Below are 18,365 nucleotides of genomic sequence, written 5' to 3' on the forward strand. Positions count from 1 at the left end.
CAACTCTTCCGCAAATTGCTACAGATTTCAATTCTGGGCCATCAGCAAGCCTCAGTGTGCGAACCATTGAACGAAACATCGCCGATATTGGCTTTCGGAGCCGAAGGCCACTCGTGTACCCTTGATGACTGCACGACACACCTCGCTTGGCCCGGTCAACACCGACATTGGACTGTTGACTAGAAACATGTTGCCAGGCCGGACGAGTCTTGTTTCAGGTTGTATCGAGTGGATGGACGGGTGCAGGTATGGAGGAAACCTCATAAATCCGTGGACCCTGCATGTCAGCAGGGGACTGTTCAAGCTGGTGGAGGCTCTGTAATGGAGTGTGAAGTGTGCAGTTGGAGTGATATGGGACTCATAATACGTTTGATACGACTATGACCGCTGACACGTACGTGAGCATCGAGTTTGATCTCCTGCATCCATTCATGTCCAGTGTCCATTCCAACGGACTTTGGCAATACCAGCAGGACAATGCAACACCCCACAGGCCCACAACTGCTGAAGAGTGGCTCCGGGGACCCTACACGATTTTAAGCAGGTGTACCACCAGTTTTTCTGGCTCTTCAGTGTGCATACATTGCAAAGAACTATCAAGAGTATAGCGAAGGATACGCTGTACGGTAACACATGTTACGGTTTTTTCCCGTCCCTATTGCATATGGAGCGCATGAAGAGTAACTGCTTAAATGCCTCTCTACGCGTGAGGTAAGTAGGGGCTGAAACATAATTGACACTGGTCTTTGTAATTTTGTAAGAACGATTTCAAAGAATATTTTCCCTATCTCTACAAGAGTCTGCCAATTCAGTTTTTTCAGTACTTCCATGACGCTCTTCTTCATCTACATCTACATACAGATACAACAAGCTTCCGTACGGTATATTCCACTCGCAGATAGAGCGAGGAAAAACGACTGTCTCCATGCCTACGTATGAGTCCTAATTTCTCGTATCTTATCTTCGTTTTCCCTACGCGAAATGTATGTTGACTGCGGTAGAATTGTTAGAGTAAGCTTCAAATGCCTGTTCTCTTGACTTTCTCAGTAGTGTTCTTGGAAATGAATGTCTTCTTTCCTTCAGGTATTCTCACTTGAGCTCCCGAAGCATATCAGTAACACTCATACGCTGATCGAACCTACCAGTATGAAATGTAGTAGCTCACATCTGGATCGCTTCCATGTCTTCATTCAATCCGACCTGGTGCGAATCTCAGACACTCGAGTGATACTCAGGGATAAGTCACACTAGCGTCGTATCTGCGATCTCCTTTACAGATGAACCACACTCTATAAAATCCTTCCAGTAAACCGAAGTCGTCCATTCACCTTCCCTACGACAATCCTCAAATGTTCGTTCCATTTCATATCGCTTCGCAACGTTACGACCAGATATTTAATCGACGTGACTGCGTCAAGCAGCACACGACTAATGCTGCATGCGAGCGTTATGGGTTTATTTTTCCTACTCATCCACATTAACTTACATTTTTTTAAAGCTAAGAGCCAGCTGCCACTCATCACACCAACTAGAAATTGTCTCTAGGTGATCCTTATCAATCTACAGTCACTTACCTTCCTATGCACCGCAGCATCATTAGCGAACAACCGCAGATTACTGCGCACCCTGTCTGTCAGATCATTTAGTTGTATATAAAACAGCAACCATCCTATCGCAGTACCCTGGGTCACTCCTGATGATACTGCAGTCTGCGATGAACTCTCGCCGTCGTGGTCGTGGAAGTAACAGTCTCCGAGCCAGTCACATACCTCGGAGATTATTCCGTACGCACGTTCCTTCATTCACAGTCTGCAGTGGGGTATCGTGTCGAATGATTTTCGGAAATCTAGAAATATGGAATCTGCCTGTTGCCCTTCATCCATAGTTCGCAGTATATCATGTGAGAAAAGAGCAAGCTGGGTTTCGCACGAGCGATGATTTCTTAAGCCGTACTGATTCGTGAAAATGAGCTTTTCGGTCTCTAGGACATTAAATTATTTTCGAACTTAGAATATGCTCTAGAATTCTGCAACAAAACTATGTTAAGGATATTTGTTTGTAATTTTGCGGGCTCGTTCTTTTACCCTTTTTATACACAGGAGTCACCTGCGCTTTTTTCCAGTCGTATGTCACTTTGCGCTGGTCGAGAGATTCGCCATAAATGGAAAGTACGTAAGGGGCCAGTGACGTAGAATACTCTTCGTAAAACCAAATTTTGATTACATCCGGACCTTTGCTTTCAACTCTTTCATTTGTTTCTCTACGCCAGGGATGCTTATTACTATGTCATCCATACGGGACTGTGCGATTGTCAAATGACGGTACGTTTGTTCGATCTCCTGAGTGAATGATTTCTTAAGCGTAGAATGTAAACCTCGGGCCTTCCTTTCGCTATCTTCTGTTACCAAACCAGAGTGGTCAACGAGTGACTGGATGGAAGCCTTAGCCCGCTTAGAGAGTTTACATGGCTCAAAAAAATATGTACTCATTCGCGCCGATCTTTTCCATGCTGAAGGAAGTGCAATCTTCAAACATCTGAAGAAGACCAGTTCTGCTGTTCCTCAAGGCCTGCAAATAAACTGATACACATTTTGTGTGTGGTGTGCGCTGCATGAGCGTTAGAGATGGGTCTATCTGCAATGACTCCAGAATAATGTCAAACTGACTGTGTCCCAAACAGAGCTAGTGCAGAATGAGATTGATGATGATTTTGCCTCTTCTTTCATTTCGGCTTTATCTTATTCCTTCTCAAGCTGTAGGTTGCATGACTCTGTTTTTCTGCAGGTAATTGTATTACTTTACAGTGTTGTGTGTTTTTTATTAGATCGAACTATGTTGTGTATAATGAATACTGTAAATTAGAAATCAGTTCACGGTAAAAAAGAAATGGTATTTATTGTTTCGTTAGTTACGTGAATGCCAGTAACAGGACTATATAATATCTGATAAACCTGTTCCGCCACCAATTTGGGGAAATTCGTTCACATTGAAACTTCAGCTCAGCCAAAATTCCTCAGACGAATAGTTAATTTAATGTCGAATACTCTGTATGAAACAATAACAATAATTTTGAGTGGCTCAGTAGTCTATTGCAAATCTTTCAAATGGACTCCACTTTGGCGATTTGCGTGTCCTTGCTGCTTGAGCTGTAGATTTTGGTGCATCTGCTGCAATTCCAGAAGAAAGTCCAGTCTACAGTGCTCCAGGAAGATCTGGTGCAGGTTGAAAGCGGTGAGAGTCTGGTGGTAGTTGCAGGTGCTCTAGATTCCGGCCCAGGTGCAGGGATTCGACAGTATTCCACGAGGAGCTGATGATGAGTGAGAGTGGTGAAGGTCTGGTCCTTGTTGCAGGAGCTGCAGACTGTGGGCCACGTCCGGAAGCTGCTGAAGCAGGCCGAGTTCGTGGTGCACCTGGAGAAGCTGACCCAGCGGATCACCGTGTGCCGGGAGCGGCTGCGCATGTCGAGCTTCGTGCGCATCGACCCAACTTTCACGACACAACCCGTCCTGGGCAGCACGTCATCGCTCTCCACCAGGGTGCTCGAGTCACTGGTCGGCCTGGCCCTCAGGAACCGCCGTCGTGCCTCTGGGTAACCCCAAAATCCCAATGCATCCTTTATTTACTTTTAGAGCATCACGAATCGTTAAGTGTGTCCGATATCTAATACTCGAAACGAGTAATGGATGAGCAGTGTGTGTGTGGATGATCCTCTGTGTTACTCAGTATTCACGGTTTCCTGTCCTAGCGAACATAGCACACTCGTAAAGTTTTCAAAAGTTGTTCAAATGGCTCGAAAGACTATGGGACTTAACATCTGAGGTCATCAGTCCCCTAGACTTAGAACTACTTAAACCTAACTAACCTAAGGACATCAAACACATCCATGCCCGAGGCAGGATTCGAACCTGCGACCGTAGCAGCAGCGTGGTTCTTGACTGAAGCGCCTAGAACAGCTCGGCCACAACGGCCGGCAAAAGTTTTCATTGTCACATCGAACACCTAAAAACAAGAGATGTAATAAATTTTGTCTATGTGCAGGTACATGTCTGCAGCATTGCAAATCCTGCACCACAGTATCTAGCTAGAGGAGACAGAAAAAAAGAAATAGCGCAGCTCTTTTTAGAGTGAAATGCCGTAACGTAATACCTTTTCTGCATTTGAAGGGGCACAACTCTGCAACAGTTCTTTATGAGTTGGTAGAAGTATAGGGCAACAGTACACCATTATTTGACACAACAGGTACATGGAGCAAACGCTCCAAATTTGGAAGAACGAAAAAGAAAGGAGGTCCTGGTGCTCAAAGACGGGTGTGCCACAATCGAGGAGATAGTTGGAAGAAGTGAAAATCGGTCATGAAGCAATTTTCAAAATTTCGCATGAAATTTCGTACATGGTACAGATCGCCAACCACTGGGTCCCGCGACTGCTCACATCCATTCAGAAAGCTAATCGAACTGTGACAGCAACGCCGGCCTCGGTGACCGAGCGGCTATAGCCGCTTCAGTCCGAAACCGCGCTGCTGCTGCGGTCGCAGGTTCGAATCCTGCCTCGGGCATAGATGTGTGTGATGTCCTTAGGTTAGTTAGGTTGTAGTAGTTCTAAGTCCAGGGGACTGGTGACCTCAGATGTTCAGTCCCATACTGCTTAGAGCCATTTGAGCCATTTTTGAGGCAGCAATGTAAACGTTGCTGGTGTGTAACGCCAATACAGATGACTTCTTTAGTCGCCTAATTACCATCGACGAGTGCTGGTGTACTCACTATGATACCGAGACAAAGGAGAAGAGCAGAACAGTGGAAATATGTGGATTGAACACCACAGAAAATGATGAATACTGAAAAACTACTGGGTGATGTGTTGCTGATTATTTTTTGGACTGACATCATATGGCGTCTACAGATTACGTTCATAACAGTCATGGCGAGATTACAGGAGGCTATCAAATAGAAAGGAGTGGGAAACTGTATATGGGGAAGTTTTTACTACACAGCAATGCCTCAACGCACTCTGCACGGGGATGTAGTCACTCTTACTGCTTTTTTGGGCTATCAAATGGTGACTTTTATTTTATTTCACCTTACATTATCCATTCTCAAATGGAAATGGAACTGCCATGTGGCTAGGGTCTCCCGTCGGGTAGACTGGTCGCCTGGTGCAAGTCTTTCGAGTTGACGCCACTTCGGCGACTTGCGTGTCGATGGGGATGAAATGACGGTGATAAGGACAACAAAAAATCCAGCCCCTGAGCGAAGAAAATGTCCGACCTAGCCGGAAATCGAACTCGGGCCGTTAGGTATGACATTCCGTCGCGCTGACCACTCAGCTACCAGGGGCGGACATTCTCAAATTGTGGATCGCAAGACTGTTTTTCGCACTGCTTTAATACACGGTTCGTTGATATTAAGTGATAACAGCCTTCGTTTGACGTAAAACTGAACAATAACCACCCACAGACGGTAGATGGCAGCACTAGCAGAGGAAGGTGTATTACGCTCATCGGTGAAGAAGGTAGGGAGATGGGGAGGGAGGGAGGGGACACAGTGCAGTCGTTGTCGTACTGCTGAAAGGGGGAGATCCAGAAGAGCACGATCTTTGGCTTTTGGGCCAAGGGTGGAAGCATTTCCGAAACAACTAGGTTGTGCCGCTGTGGTTAAGTATACCGTGCATGGCAAAATAGCATTATCCCTAACCGGTGCCGAGGCAAGTGTGGGCCACAGATGACACGGGTGAACGATGGCTGCTGAAGTGTGTACGTCAGAATACACGTGCAACTGTTGAGGAGCTGACCGCCCAGATGAACCAAGGGGATACCAAAAGTGTCTCTTCAACGACCGTTCACCAAACGTTGCTGAGTATGAGCCTCCGCGTTAGGCACCTGGTTCATCCACCCATGCAGCGACAAAGGCTCAAATTTTCACTCCAGTACGGCAAATGGATGTCCACTGAGTGGCAACAAATGGCCTTCTCAGATAAATCAAGTTTTATGCTCCAACGGACACATGGCCATTGATATGCACGGCGTGAAATGTCTGAAAGGAAACGAGTCCACGCCAGAGGAGAGAGCGTTATGGTTTGGGGAATGTTTTCCTGGCTTTCTCTGCGTGATCTCGTCATTCTGAAAGACACAGAAGGCAACTCAAGTATGCCTCTATCCTTGGGGACCATATCCTTCTCGACATACAGTTTGGCACGGTGGCATCTACCAGTACAACGTTACAACATGTCGCACAGCTCGTAGAGTACATGCGTGGTTCGAAGAAAACCAGGATGAGTCAACCGTAAACTGAATCGACAATCTGTGGGACCACATCGATCGGGCTGTTCACGCTATGGATCCTCAAACAAGAAACCTGGCGCAGCTGGCGACGGCACTGGAGTCAGTATGACGTCATCCCTCTCGGCACTTGCCAGAACCTCACTGGCCTTCTTCTTGCACGTCTGACGCGGCAAAAGTTGGGTTCAAATGGCTCTAAGCACTATGGGACTTAACATCTGAGGTCATCAGTCCCCTAGACTTAGAACTACTTAAACCTAACTAACCTAAGGACATCACACACATCGATGCCCGAGGCAGGATTCGAACTTGCGACCGTAGCAGCAGCGTGGTTCCGTACTGAAGCGCCTAGAGCCGCTCTGCCACAGCGGACGGCCGCAAAAGTTAGGTGTTCAGGCTGTTGACAGGTGGTTCAAAAATGGTTCAAATGGCTCTGAGCACTATGGGACTGAACATCTGAGGTCATCAGTCCCCTAGAACTTAGAACTATTTAAACCCAACTAACATAAGGGCATCACACACATCGATGGCCGAGGTAGGATTCGAACCTGCGGCAGTAGTTGTCGCGCGGTTCCAGACTGAAGCGCCCAGAACCGCTCGGCCACACTAGCTGGCTGACAGGTGGTCACTTTAATGTTACTGGACAGTGCAGTTATTTGCAGACAAGCGTCTGATGCATCATTCAGTGTATTGCAACATCCAGGATGCCTGAAGCAATGTGATACACAGCCCGTTAGGATTTTATTCGCACGATAAACTCTGGCTCTAAATATTTCAGGAATTTGTAATAGTCTCACCTGTGGTGAACAGGAGCCATCGATATAACCAGTTTCTCCGCTGTCGGTGATCTGGTGTCGGCGATGTAACCAATTCTTTAGTTAGGACACTTTTGGAGAAATGTGTTCAATGATGCGACCTCGTGGGCAGTAGAGTGTCCTGTTATGAAGTTTTTCTCATCCTATCGCCACCAAGATGCCATATGTGAACATTGGAGATCGCTGCTTAAGTAAGTAACACTGCTGCATTGCTCCGCTGACTGCTGGCTTCGTTCGCACATACCTTGAGCTTTAATTGCCTGGGCTCCGAGACGTTTTATTGAACTGAAGTTTTAGACAACATAGTTGTGTGGAGATAGCTGCGATTAAATTACTTATAATCAATTATTCAAAATGGCAGTCACAATCGTATTCTTTATTTTGCCGCCAACCGGTTTCAACCCGCGATGGGGTCATCTTCAGGGCAATTTACACCATTTGGTCGCTCGCTGGAGTCGTCACACTGCCTGTGCACGGTTGGTAACTATGCCTAACTAGTTACCAACCGTGCACAGGCAGGGTGACGACCCCAGCGAGCGACCAAATGGTGTAAACTGCCCTGAAGATGACCCCATCACGGGTTGAAACCGACTGGCGGCAAAATAAATAATGCGATTGTGACTGTCATTTTGAATAATTGATTATTGAACTGAACTGAGGATTTTGATAGTTAACATACCACATGTTCCATGGACTCACTTTATAGCGAGTCAGTTATACACCGTGTGAGCCAGTTACGTTAGGACAGCTTGTGTGACATTTAAAGTGACATTTCAAACTGCAGTGCTATCTTGTGGCGAGTTGTGGCGTTATGATTCGTGAAGTTTGAACAAAAACTGCGTAAAGGTAAAAGCATAGGCATCGTTGCAGCAGGCATCCTGGCTGCGAATGTAACAGTATCTGTCTGACAATAGTCGGAAAATGGCGGTGAAGTGATGAGGCAGTATTAAGTTTTGTGTTAAGTTAAGCACATCAGCCAGTCAATTCGTCGAAATCGACCCGAAAACCGATAGGCAGGTTCCTGGTCGCACTTCCGCGACAACGCCTCTGCCGGAAAAACGACGATCGTGGGCGAGTGTTTGGCCAGCAAACGCTTCTCTGTCTTGGATCACCTGCCGTATTCATCCGATTTTTCCGCAACCGATTTTTGCTTGTTCCACAGGCTGAACTTGGCAGTGAAAGAACACTGTTAAGATGCATTTAAGGGCATCTAAGAAAACTGTAATGTATTCTAAATGCAAACTCCAAAAAAGGGCCTCAGAGACTGTTTAAAAACATTTTTAAAACGATTTCAGCTGTGTTTGATTCAGAGGGAGGCTGTTTTGAATAAATAAATTGATTTTATGAACGTAATCCACGACTTATTTTTCATAGACTCAGTCCTAACCTAGCTCTGACACAGTGTGTTGCTTTATCCCACTTATTTCTCTCTCTATATATATGATATGATTTTTCTAAGTAGTTTCCTACTTAATTAACTTTCCGTTAGCTGCAGTAGGCCATTTGAGACCCTTCGTGGTCAGTATTTCATTTATTTACCCGAACATCATGTAAGTCGATTCCCTAACGTTTAATCTTGTTAACTTTCGTTGAGAATATATGTCATTTTTAGGGAGGATCTAGGATTGAACGAGATTATTTTTAATAAGTTAGAGTGATGAATATGTTCTTAAAATGATTCAAGGAAATAAATGAATAAATTCAAAACAGCGGTTAGACTTTCCGCATAACTCATAAATATGCTACTTTCTTTGGGAGGGTGAGCACCCATTGGTGCCCATATAAGTTAGGAAGAGGACTGTGTTTGGATCTTGGAACAACGGACTGATTAAATCTGTTGCAATGATAATACAAGTTGTTTCAGGATTACGTAACCACTGGTACAGGCCAAACAAGAGTTCATTGAATCCGCATTCCATTATCCGTTCGTGCAATGTAGACGGAATAAATAGTCAAAATGTATAAATGATTAAATAGTCAGATTGTGTAAATAGTTCAAATAGAAAATAATGAATAGTGATAAAATGTGAAACTGGTTCAAAAATGGTTCAAATGGCTCTAAGCTCTATGGGACTTAACATCTGAGGTCATCAGTCCCCTAGACTTAGAACTACTTAAACATAACTAGCCTAAGGACATCACACACATCCATGTCCGAGGCAGGATTCGGACCTGCGTAACAGCAGCGCGGTTCCGGACTGAAACGCCTAGAACCGCTCGGACACCGCGGCCGGCTTTGATAGTTTACTTGTGTGAAACCGAAAAAAACGGAAAACTAATATTGTACTTGAGAACTGATTTTAGTGCTCAAAAATGTTGTGTAGGTTCCCCAGGACCCTTCCGATGATAACGAAGACAGCTTCTATCATATTTCTCCGTGCTACGTCATTTTATAAACAACGTATTCGCATCACACCAGATTTTACGTGCTTATTTATAGTATACAAGTAGGGTAAGTTTGAACCTCATTGTCATAAAGACATCCAGAATGTTTTCGAGGTTGTTCGAGAATGGGATCTTAGAAGTTAGGAATGTATCTTAAGAGTTACAGGCATTTGCTGTGCAAAGCAGTCTCGGAATTCGCGGCTCGATTTTGGTACCCAAAATCATGTTTTTGGTTCTTTTCTCGATGACGAATAAAGATTTTTGAAAACTGGACGATGATGCTTGTAGACAAACGTTTATAAAATGCACCGTTAAAATTTGAGAAGTTTTCTGTGGTTAGTTACTTAGACATTCGTTGCTGACGGCGAAAGATCGTGGGAACGTTTTTTCCAGTTTCCTCAGTAACCGCCCATAAACTAAATGGTACCTCCATGAACTCCTTAAAGCCTACCGTAAACCACACTTAATGCAAAAAGAACCAATCGATTTTCTTCATCTTCCTAAGCCGGACGAAGTGTGATATATTCAAATTTTGATCGTATACTGCAGGATAGTTACAGTAACTGTTCGTTATACATGGATTCACTAATCCAAGGACTATACATAACAATTCACCCGACCTTTCCCCCATCAACAAAATCGGAAATAGGAGCCCTGGAAAAATCATGTTTTTATGCCCTGTGTTGAAACATTGATAGCGGTTGTTATCCAAGGACTATACATAACAATTCACCCTACCTTTCCACCATCAATAAAATCCGACGTATGAGCTCTGGAAAAATTATGTTTTTATGAGCTGTGTTTTGAAACATTGATAGTGGTTGCTGTCACATGCGTAGCGATAAGTATATAGAGGGTTATTCTAAATGATGGGCCCATTTTCCAAAATTCATATGTATTCAAGTACGAATCCAAAATGAAGAAGCTTTATGCCAATGAAAAGAGGAAGTTTCAAAGTTTTTGGCGGGTGGGTGCCGGGGGAGGGGGGGGGGCGGGGGGGGGGGGGGGAGGGGCACTGATGGTTTCAGAAGCGGCCCGTAGAGTTTGTGCGGCAATAGGGCCGTCATTCCGTTTGACTTTCAGTTGTGAGTGAGATGGCGACTGTGGAGCACAAGGTTTTCTGCGTTCTTGAGTTCGCGAAAAGTGAGTCGCAAATTGCAGTGCAGTGGGCTTTTCGGACGAATTCGGTATTCAACCACCCAATCGCAAAAGCATTGGTTTGAGCAATTTAAACAGACTGGGGGTGCGTGCAAAGGAAAAAGCACAGGCTGACAGCCTGTGTCAGAGGATGATGTCCAACGGATTCAAGAAAGTTTTGTGCGCAGTTCCAGCAAGTCTACCAACAGAGCGAGTCGAGAACTTGGAATACCCCAACCAACTGTGTGGAAAGTTCTGAGACAGAGTTTGCTCACCGAAGATCAGTTCGTTCTGTGCCGTATCCCGTAGAAAGATTTATGGACCATTTTTCTTTGCGGAGGGAACTGTAACGGGAATCACGTACCTGGATATATCGGAACAATGGCTGTTTCCTCATGTTCTGGAAGATTCCCAGGACTTCATTTTCCAACAGAATGGAACTCTGCCCCATTGGCACCGTGATGTACGAGGCATTTTGAATGACTGCCTTCCTCAAAGCTGGATCGGTCGCAGGGGACTTGAGGACATAGCTCTGCACTTCTGACCACCGAGATCTCCTGATCTCACACCCTGCGATTATTTATTATGGGGTTATGTGAAGGAAGCTGTTTACGTCCCGCCTGTCCAGCTACTCTGAATCTGCGAAACCGGGTCACTGCTGCCGTGCACTCAGCAACAGCAGATACGCTTTCGCGTGTATGGGACGAGTTTGGCTACCGCGTCGATATTTGCCGTGCAGCCGACGGTGACCACATTGAGCTTTTATAGCATTTATCACATTTACAATTATTAAAACTAATTAATATCAAATTATTACAAATTACTAAATTTATTAAATTGATATTGAACATTATGAAAAATAAATCTGAAACTTCCTCTTTTCATTGATATAAAGCTCGTTCATTTTGGATTTGTACTTTAATAAATACGAAGTTTTGAAAATGGGTCCTTCATTTAGAATAACGCTTAGTATTTAATCCTGTCTTCAAGGCAATATTTATGACTTATTTACACTACTGGCCATTAAAATTGCTACACCAAGAAGAAATGCAGATGATAAACGGGTATTCATTGGACAAATGTATTACACTAGAACTGACATGTGATTATATTTTCACGCAATTTCGGTGCACAGATCCTGAGAAATCAGTACCCAGAACAACCACCTCTGGCCGTAATAACGGCCTTGATACGCCTGGGCATTGAGTCAAACAGAGCTTGGACGGCGTGTACAGGTGCAGCTTGCCATGCAGCTTCAACACGATACCACAGTTCATCAAGAGTAGTGACTGGCGTATTGTGACGAGCCAGTTGCTCAGCCACCATTGACCAGACGTTTTCAGTTGGTGAGAGATCTGGAGAATGTGCTGGCCAGGGCAGCAGTCGAACATTTTCTGTATCCAGAAAGGCCTGTACAGGACCTGCAACATGCGGTCGTCCATTATCCTGCTGAAATGTAGGGTTTGGCAGGGGTCGAATGAAGGGTAGAGCCACGGGGCGTAACAAATTTGAAATGTAACGTTCACTGTTCAAAGTGCCGTGAATGAGAACAAGAGGTGACCGAGACGTGTAACCAATGGCACCCCATTCCATCACGCCGGGTGATACGCCAGTATAGGGATGATGAATACACGCTTCGAATGTGTGTTCACCGCGATGTAGCCAAACACGGATGCGACCATCACGATGCTGTAAACAGAACCTGTATTCATCAGAAAAGAAAACGTTTTGCCATTCGTGCACCCAGGTACGTCATTGAGTACACCATTGCAGGCGCTGCTGTCGGTGATGCAGCGTCAAGGGTAACGGCAGCCACGGCCTCCGAGCTGATACTCCATGCTGCTGCAAACGTCGTCGGACTGTTCGTGCAGATGGTTGTTGTATTGCAAACGTCCCCATCTGTTGACTCAGGGATCGAGAGGTGGCTGTACGATCCGTTATAGCCATGCGGATAAGATGCTTGACGTCTCGACTGCTAGTGATACGAGGCCGTTGGGATCCAGCACGGCGTTCCGCATTACCCTCCTGAACCCAACGATTCAATATTCTGCTAACAGTCATTGGATCTCGACCAACGCGATCAGCAATGTCGCGATACGATAAACCGCAATCGCGATAGGCTACAATCCGACCTTTATGAAAGTCGGAAACGTAATTGTACGCATTTCTCCTCCTCACACGAGGCATCACAACAACATTTCACCAGGCAACGCCGGTCAACTGCTGTTTGTGTAAGCGAAATCGGTTGGAAACTTTCCTCATGTCAGCACGTTGTAGGTGTCGCCACCGGCGCCAGCCGTGTGTGAATGCTCTGAAAAGCTAATCATTTGCATATCACAGCATCTTCTTCCTGTCGGTTAAATTTTAGCGTCTGTAGCGTGTCATCTTCGTGGTGTAGCAATTTTAATGGCCAGTAGTGTACATTTACCCCCTCAGAAGTAATCTTTCCAGGTAAAGACCCAGTGTCGCAGGTGGCCTACGTATTCCAGCGAAATGGTGAAAGTTTGCTCGTCGTGGCGTTGCAGGTACCACCGGGGACTGACGCAGCAGCGGATCGAGGACAGTGAGGACGAGATAACCGATGCAGAGGAGGAGGTGCTGCCCACGCCTGCGGCCAGTGCTGCTGGGGCGGGGGCGGGGGCGGCGCCAGCCTGCGGGGACGGCGGGGGTGGAGAGCAGCAGCAGGTGCTGGCGCTGCTGGTGGCGCTGCGGCGCGACGTCGCCGAGCTGCGGGCGCGCCTCGAGGGCGACGCGGAGTGCCTGGAGGCGGCCGAGGACATGGCGCTGGGCCACGACCCGCTCGGCCACCTGGCGTCGGCGCCGGCGGACGCGCGCCGCTCCGTGCAGAGGGCCTCGACCGCGCCCGTGCTGGACCTGGGCCGCTTCAGCGTGCCCAACGTGCTGCTGGCGCCGCCCGTCCGCCACCGCTACTCCGACGGCCAGGACGCGCAGGGCATTCTAAGGAGGTGAGCCACCGTCCAGGCCTACAGCCGCCGGCAGACGGACCGTGCTGTCGAACGTTAACGTTGAGCGTGCCAAGTTCAACGTGCTGCTGGACGCTCAGGAACGATATGACTTGTGCATACGGTACTTGGGTCCCAACGTGGTATACGCGATCGCAACGCACTCCAGCGGCTGTTGATGGATGCTTCTAGTTCGTAATCACACTCTTTACTCAACCGTCGAGCGTAAAATTCCCACGCTAGCTCTATTAAAACGCACATTTCTCTATCGTCCACGAAAATGAAAGTACCATGTCCAGTTAATAAGGAGTCAGGCTTATAAAAGTTCCATTACAAACAGTGCATTACGGATTTGGAATACTTTTCCGCATAAGATAGACATTATTTCATCATTCCCGCATTTTAGTAAAACCCCAAGATCAGTCTTACTTGGTCACTGTTCCTACGCAGTAGCAGAATCTTTGTAACATGTGAATTACCCGGCGTAAAAGAAAAAGGAGCAAACTATCTTTATACAAGTAGCGGAAACTGTCCTGTAGATTAAGCCAATCCAGCAAAGTCACCCCTCAAAAAAAGGTGAACTTATCTTTACATAACATCAGATATTATAGTATATGCTTATATTAAACTAATAATAAAGCATCAGAACCTAATAAAAACACGAATGTTACGAAAGAAAATTTGGAAGAGTCAAGACGGGAACCACTGCTCCACCACAAAACTCTTCAGAAGTCAGTGACACTACTCATTACGCTAAATCAACATCACCGCGTTTATATATAACCATGTTATCTTACCCCTTGCTGAAAACCTTAATTATAGATATGTTAGTAATTGAAATTTAATTATAACAAATTGTACCAAGAACAATACGTTTTGGATGGATCTTCAGTGTGTCACTGCCTTCAATTAGCCTACTCTCATTATACGCAAGTTACAATAATTCTTTTACCACATATGATGTTTCTCATTATTTTATTGGAACGAATCACACAGTTAACGACGGGTTTTACAGTGATTCTCAATTTGCTGGTGCTCGGAAGCGGCAAATATACATATAGGCTTGAAATGAATGCCAATATGGCGCCTCACATCTCTGTACTGAAGGGAGGAGGAGGAGGAGGAGGAGGATATTAGTGTTTAACGTCCCGTCGACAACGAGGTCATTAGAGACGGAGCGCAAGCTCGGGTGAGGGAAGGATGGGGAAGGAAATCGGCCGTGCCCTTTCAAAGGAACCATCCCGGCATTTGCCTGAAGCGATTTAGGGAAATCACGGAAAACCTAAATCAGGATGGCCGGAGACGGGATTGAACCGTCGTCCTCCCGAATGCGAGTCCAGTGTGCTAACCACTGCGCCACCTCGCTCGGTACTGAAGGGAGACAGCGTGCTTGTGACGTATGTGGCGTTGTGCCATCTCATTGGTCAACGCTCAGATGCACGCTCAGAATATCTGACATGCCAGATATTGCCCTGCACGTTCGGAAAGACTCCCGAACGTGCTATTCCACGCTATGACGTCAGAAACTCGGCACGCTCAACGCTCAACGTTCGGATGCACGGTCCGTGTGCCGACGGCTTAAGTCCACATACGCAGCTGGGAAAACAAACCCGAAGACAAGCAGTGGCGCCAAGTAACTCGAATTCTCACGTGCTATACAGTCTGTTCACTTTCCTTTACTTTTTTTTCCCTCCGAAATTCACCTGACGGTGCGTGGCGGAGGGTACCTCGTACCACAACTAGCATCTTCTCTCCCTATTCCACTCCCAATCAGAACGAGGGAAAAATGACTGCCTATATGCCTCTGTACGACCCCTGATCCCTCTTGTCTTATCTTTGTGGTCTTTCCGCGAAATGTAAGTTGGCGGCAGTAAAATTGTACTGCAGTCAGCCTCAAATGCTGGTGCTCTAAATTTCCTCAGTAGCGATTCACAAAAAGAACGCCTCCTTTCCTCTAGAGCCTCCCACCCGAGTTCCTAAAGCATTTCCGTAACACTCGCGTGATGATCAAACCCACCAGTAACAAATCTAGCATCCCGCCTCTGAATTGCTTCTATGTCCTCCCTCAATCCGACCTGATAGGGATCCCAAACACTCGAGAAGTACTCAAGAGTCGGCCGGTGGGGCCGTGCGGTTCTAGGCGCTTCAGTCTGGAACCGCGTGACCGCTACGGTCGCAGGTTCGAATCCTACCTCAGGCATGGATGTGTGTCATGTCCTTATGTTAGTTAGGTTTAAGTAGTTCTAAGTCCTAGGGGACTGATGACCACAAATGTTAAGTCCCATAGTGCTCAGAGCCAGCCAGTACTCAGGAATAGGTCGTATTAGTGTTTTATAAGCGGTCTCCTTTGCAGATGAACCACATCTTCCCAAAATTCTACCAATGAACCGAAGGCGACTATCCGCCTTCCCCACAACTGTCCTTACATGCTTGTCCCACTTCATATCGCTCTGCAATTTTACGCTCAAATATTTAACCGACGTGACTGTGTCAAGCGCTACACTGCTAATGGAGTATTCAAACATTACGGGATTCTTTTCCTATTCATCTGCATTAATTTACATTTATCTATATTTAGAGTTAGCTGCTATTCTTTACACCAATCACAAATCCTGTCCAAGTCATCTTGTATCCTCCTACACTCACTCAACGACGACACAGCATCATCAGCAAACAGCCGCACATTGCTATCCACCCTATCCAAAAGATCATTTATGTAGATAGAAAACAACACTTCCCTGGGGCACTCCAGATGATACCCTCACCTTCGATGAACACTCACCATCGAGGACAACGTACTGGGTTCTATTACTTAAGAAGTCAAGTTTCTTCCTTTCTTTTGCTACTGCCTTTATCCCGCATTATGCGTAGGGTCGGCAGCGTTAAGTACGGATTTGGCATGGTTAATTTTAAGGGGTGACCAGATGCCCTTTCTGTCGCCACCCGAACTTCGGCAGAAAACGTGACTTCTTATGCTGACGGACTGCAGGCGGAACTTCTAGCAATAGACCTGTGTTGTTCGTTATTCAGTGATCGTGACTGATTGCCACAATCCCCAGTGGAGAAGATGGAACTACCTGCTACGCTGACAGGTCTTGTGTCCTACAAATGTGATTCTCTGTGGCCTTGTCCAATGCCGTTTTTGAACATGGGTTTCCATGTGCAATTTATTTTTATACTCTACACCCACAAACATGAGAGATTTTAGATGGTTCCAGGAGCAAATTAAACTGTGGGCGGAAACCCGTGTCCAAATCCATCGTACACTGAAGCATCACATTTATAGAGAAAAGGCCTATCGATGCAGCACGTAGATCCCTCTTCTGCTCTGGCGGTCGTGACAATCAGTCACGACAACTGAGTAACAAACAACATTGCGAGAACTTCTGCCTATGCGCCATCAGTGTACAAAGTCACGTTTGCTATTAAAGGGATGGCATAGTGTCAGGCGCCAATGCCTGTAATTTTGATACTCTGTAGTGTTTGAATGACGTTTCCTGAGATCGGTTACTATCCTCGATTTTTTCCTCAAGGCACTCTCTACAACCAATCGAAGTTTATCGCAATATTTCTGCGACAACCTATACAGGGTGTTACAAAAAAGTACGGCCAAACTTTCAGGAAACATTCTTCACACACAAAGAAAGAAAATATGTTACGTGGACATGTGTCCGGAAACGCTTACTTTCCATGTTAGAGCTCATTTTATTACTTCTCTTCAAATCACATTAATCATGGAATGGAAACACACAGCAACAGAACGTACCAGCGTGACTTCAAACACTTTGTTACAGGAAATGTTCAAAATGTCCTCCGTAGGCGAGGATACATGCATCCACCCTCCGTCGCATGGAATCCCTGATGCGCTGATGCAGCCCTGGAGAATGGTGTATTGTATCACAGCCGTCCACAATACGAGCACGAAGAGTCTCTACATTTGGTACCGGGGTTGCGTAGACAAGAGCTTTCAAATACTCCCATACATGAAAGTCATGAGGGTTGAGGTCAGGAGAGCGTGGAGGCCATGGAATTGGTTCGCCTCTACCAATCCATCGGTCACCGAATCTGTTGTTGAGAAGCGTACGGACACTTCGACTGAAATGTGCAGGAGCTCCATCGTGCATGAACCACATGTTGTGCTGGACTTGTAAAGGCACATGTTCTAGCAGCACAGGTAGAGTATCCCGTATGAAATCATGATAACGTGCTCCACTGAGCGTAGGTGGAAGAACATGTGGCCCAATCAAGACATCACCAACAATTCCTGCCCAAACGTTCACAGAAAATCATTGTTGATGACGTGCACAATTGCGTGCGGATTCTCGTCACCCCACACATGTTGATTGTGAAAATTTACAATTTGATCACGTTGGAATGAAGCCTCATCCGTGAAGAGATCATTTGCACTGAAATGAGGATTGACACATTGTTGGATGAACCATTCGCAGAAGTGTACCCGTGGAGGCCAATCAGCTGCTGATAGTGCCTGCACACACTATACATGGTACGGAAACAACTGGTTCTCCCGTAGCACTCTCCATACAGTGACGTGGTCAACATTACCTTGTGCAGCAGCAACTTCTCTGACGCTGACATTAGGGTTATCGTCAACTGCACGAAGAATTGCCTCGTCCATTGCAGGTGTCCTCGTCGTTCTACGTCTTCCCCAGTCGCGAGTCATAGGCTGGAATGTTCCGTGCTCCCTAAGACGCCGATCAATTGCCTCGAACGTCTTCCTGTCGGGACACCTTCGTTCTGGAAATCTGTCTCGATACAAACGTACCGCGCCAC

The 18,365-nt window shown here is 46.2% G+C and overlaps 1 protein-coding gene across 1 annotated transcript in view; it reads left to right on the forward strand.

Annotated features, from left to right (window-relative positions):
- LOC126101041 (transient receptor potential channel pyrexia-like) overlaps positions 1-18,365 on the forward strand; it is a 272,305-nt gene that overhangs the window by 244,671 nt on the left and 9,269 nt on the right. Inside the window, exons 12-13 of the mRNA XM_049911705.1 lie at positions 3,351-3,589; positions 13,137-13,577. Coding sequence (XP_049767662.1) covers positions 3,351-3,589; positions 13,137-13,577 — 680 coding nt within the window. The remainder of the gene's footprint in view (positions 1-3,350; positions 3,590-13,136; positions 13,578-18,365) is intronic.

Source organism: Schistocerca cancellata, chromosome 9, assembly GCF_023864275.1.
Source record: "Schistocerca cancellata isolate TAMUIC-IGC-003103 chromosome 9, iqSchCanc2.1, whole genome shotgun sequence".
NCBI classification, from domain to species: Eukaryota; Metazoa; Arthropoda; class Insecta; order Orthoptera; family Acrididae; genus Schistocerca; species Schistocerca cancellata.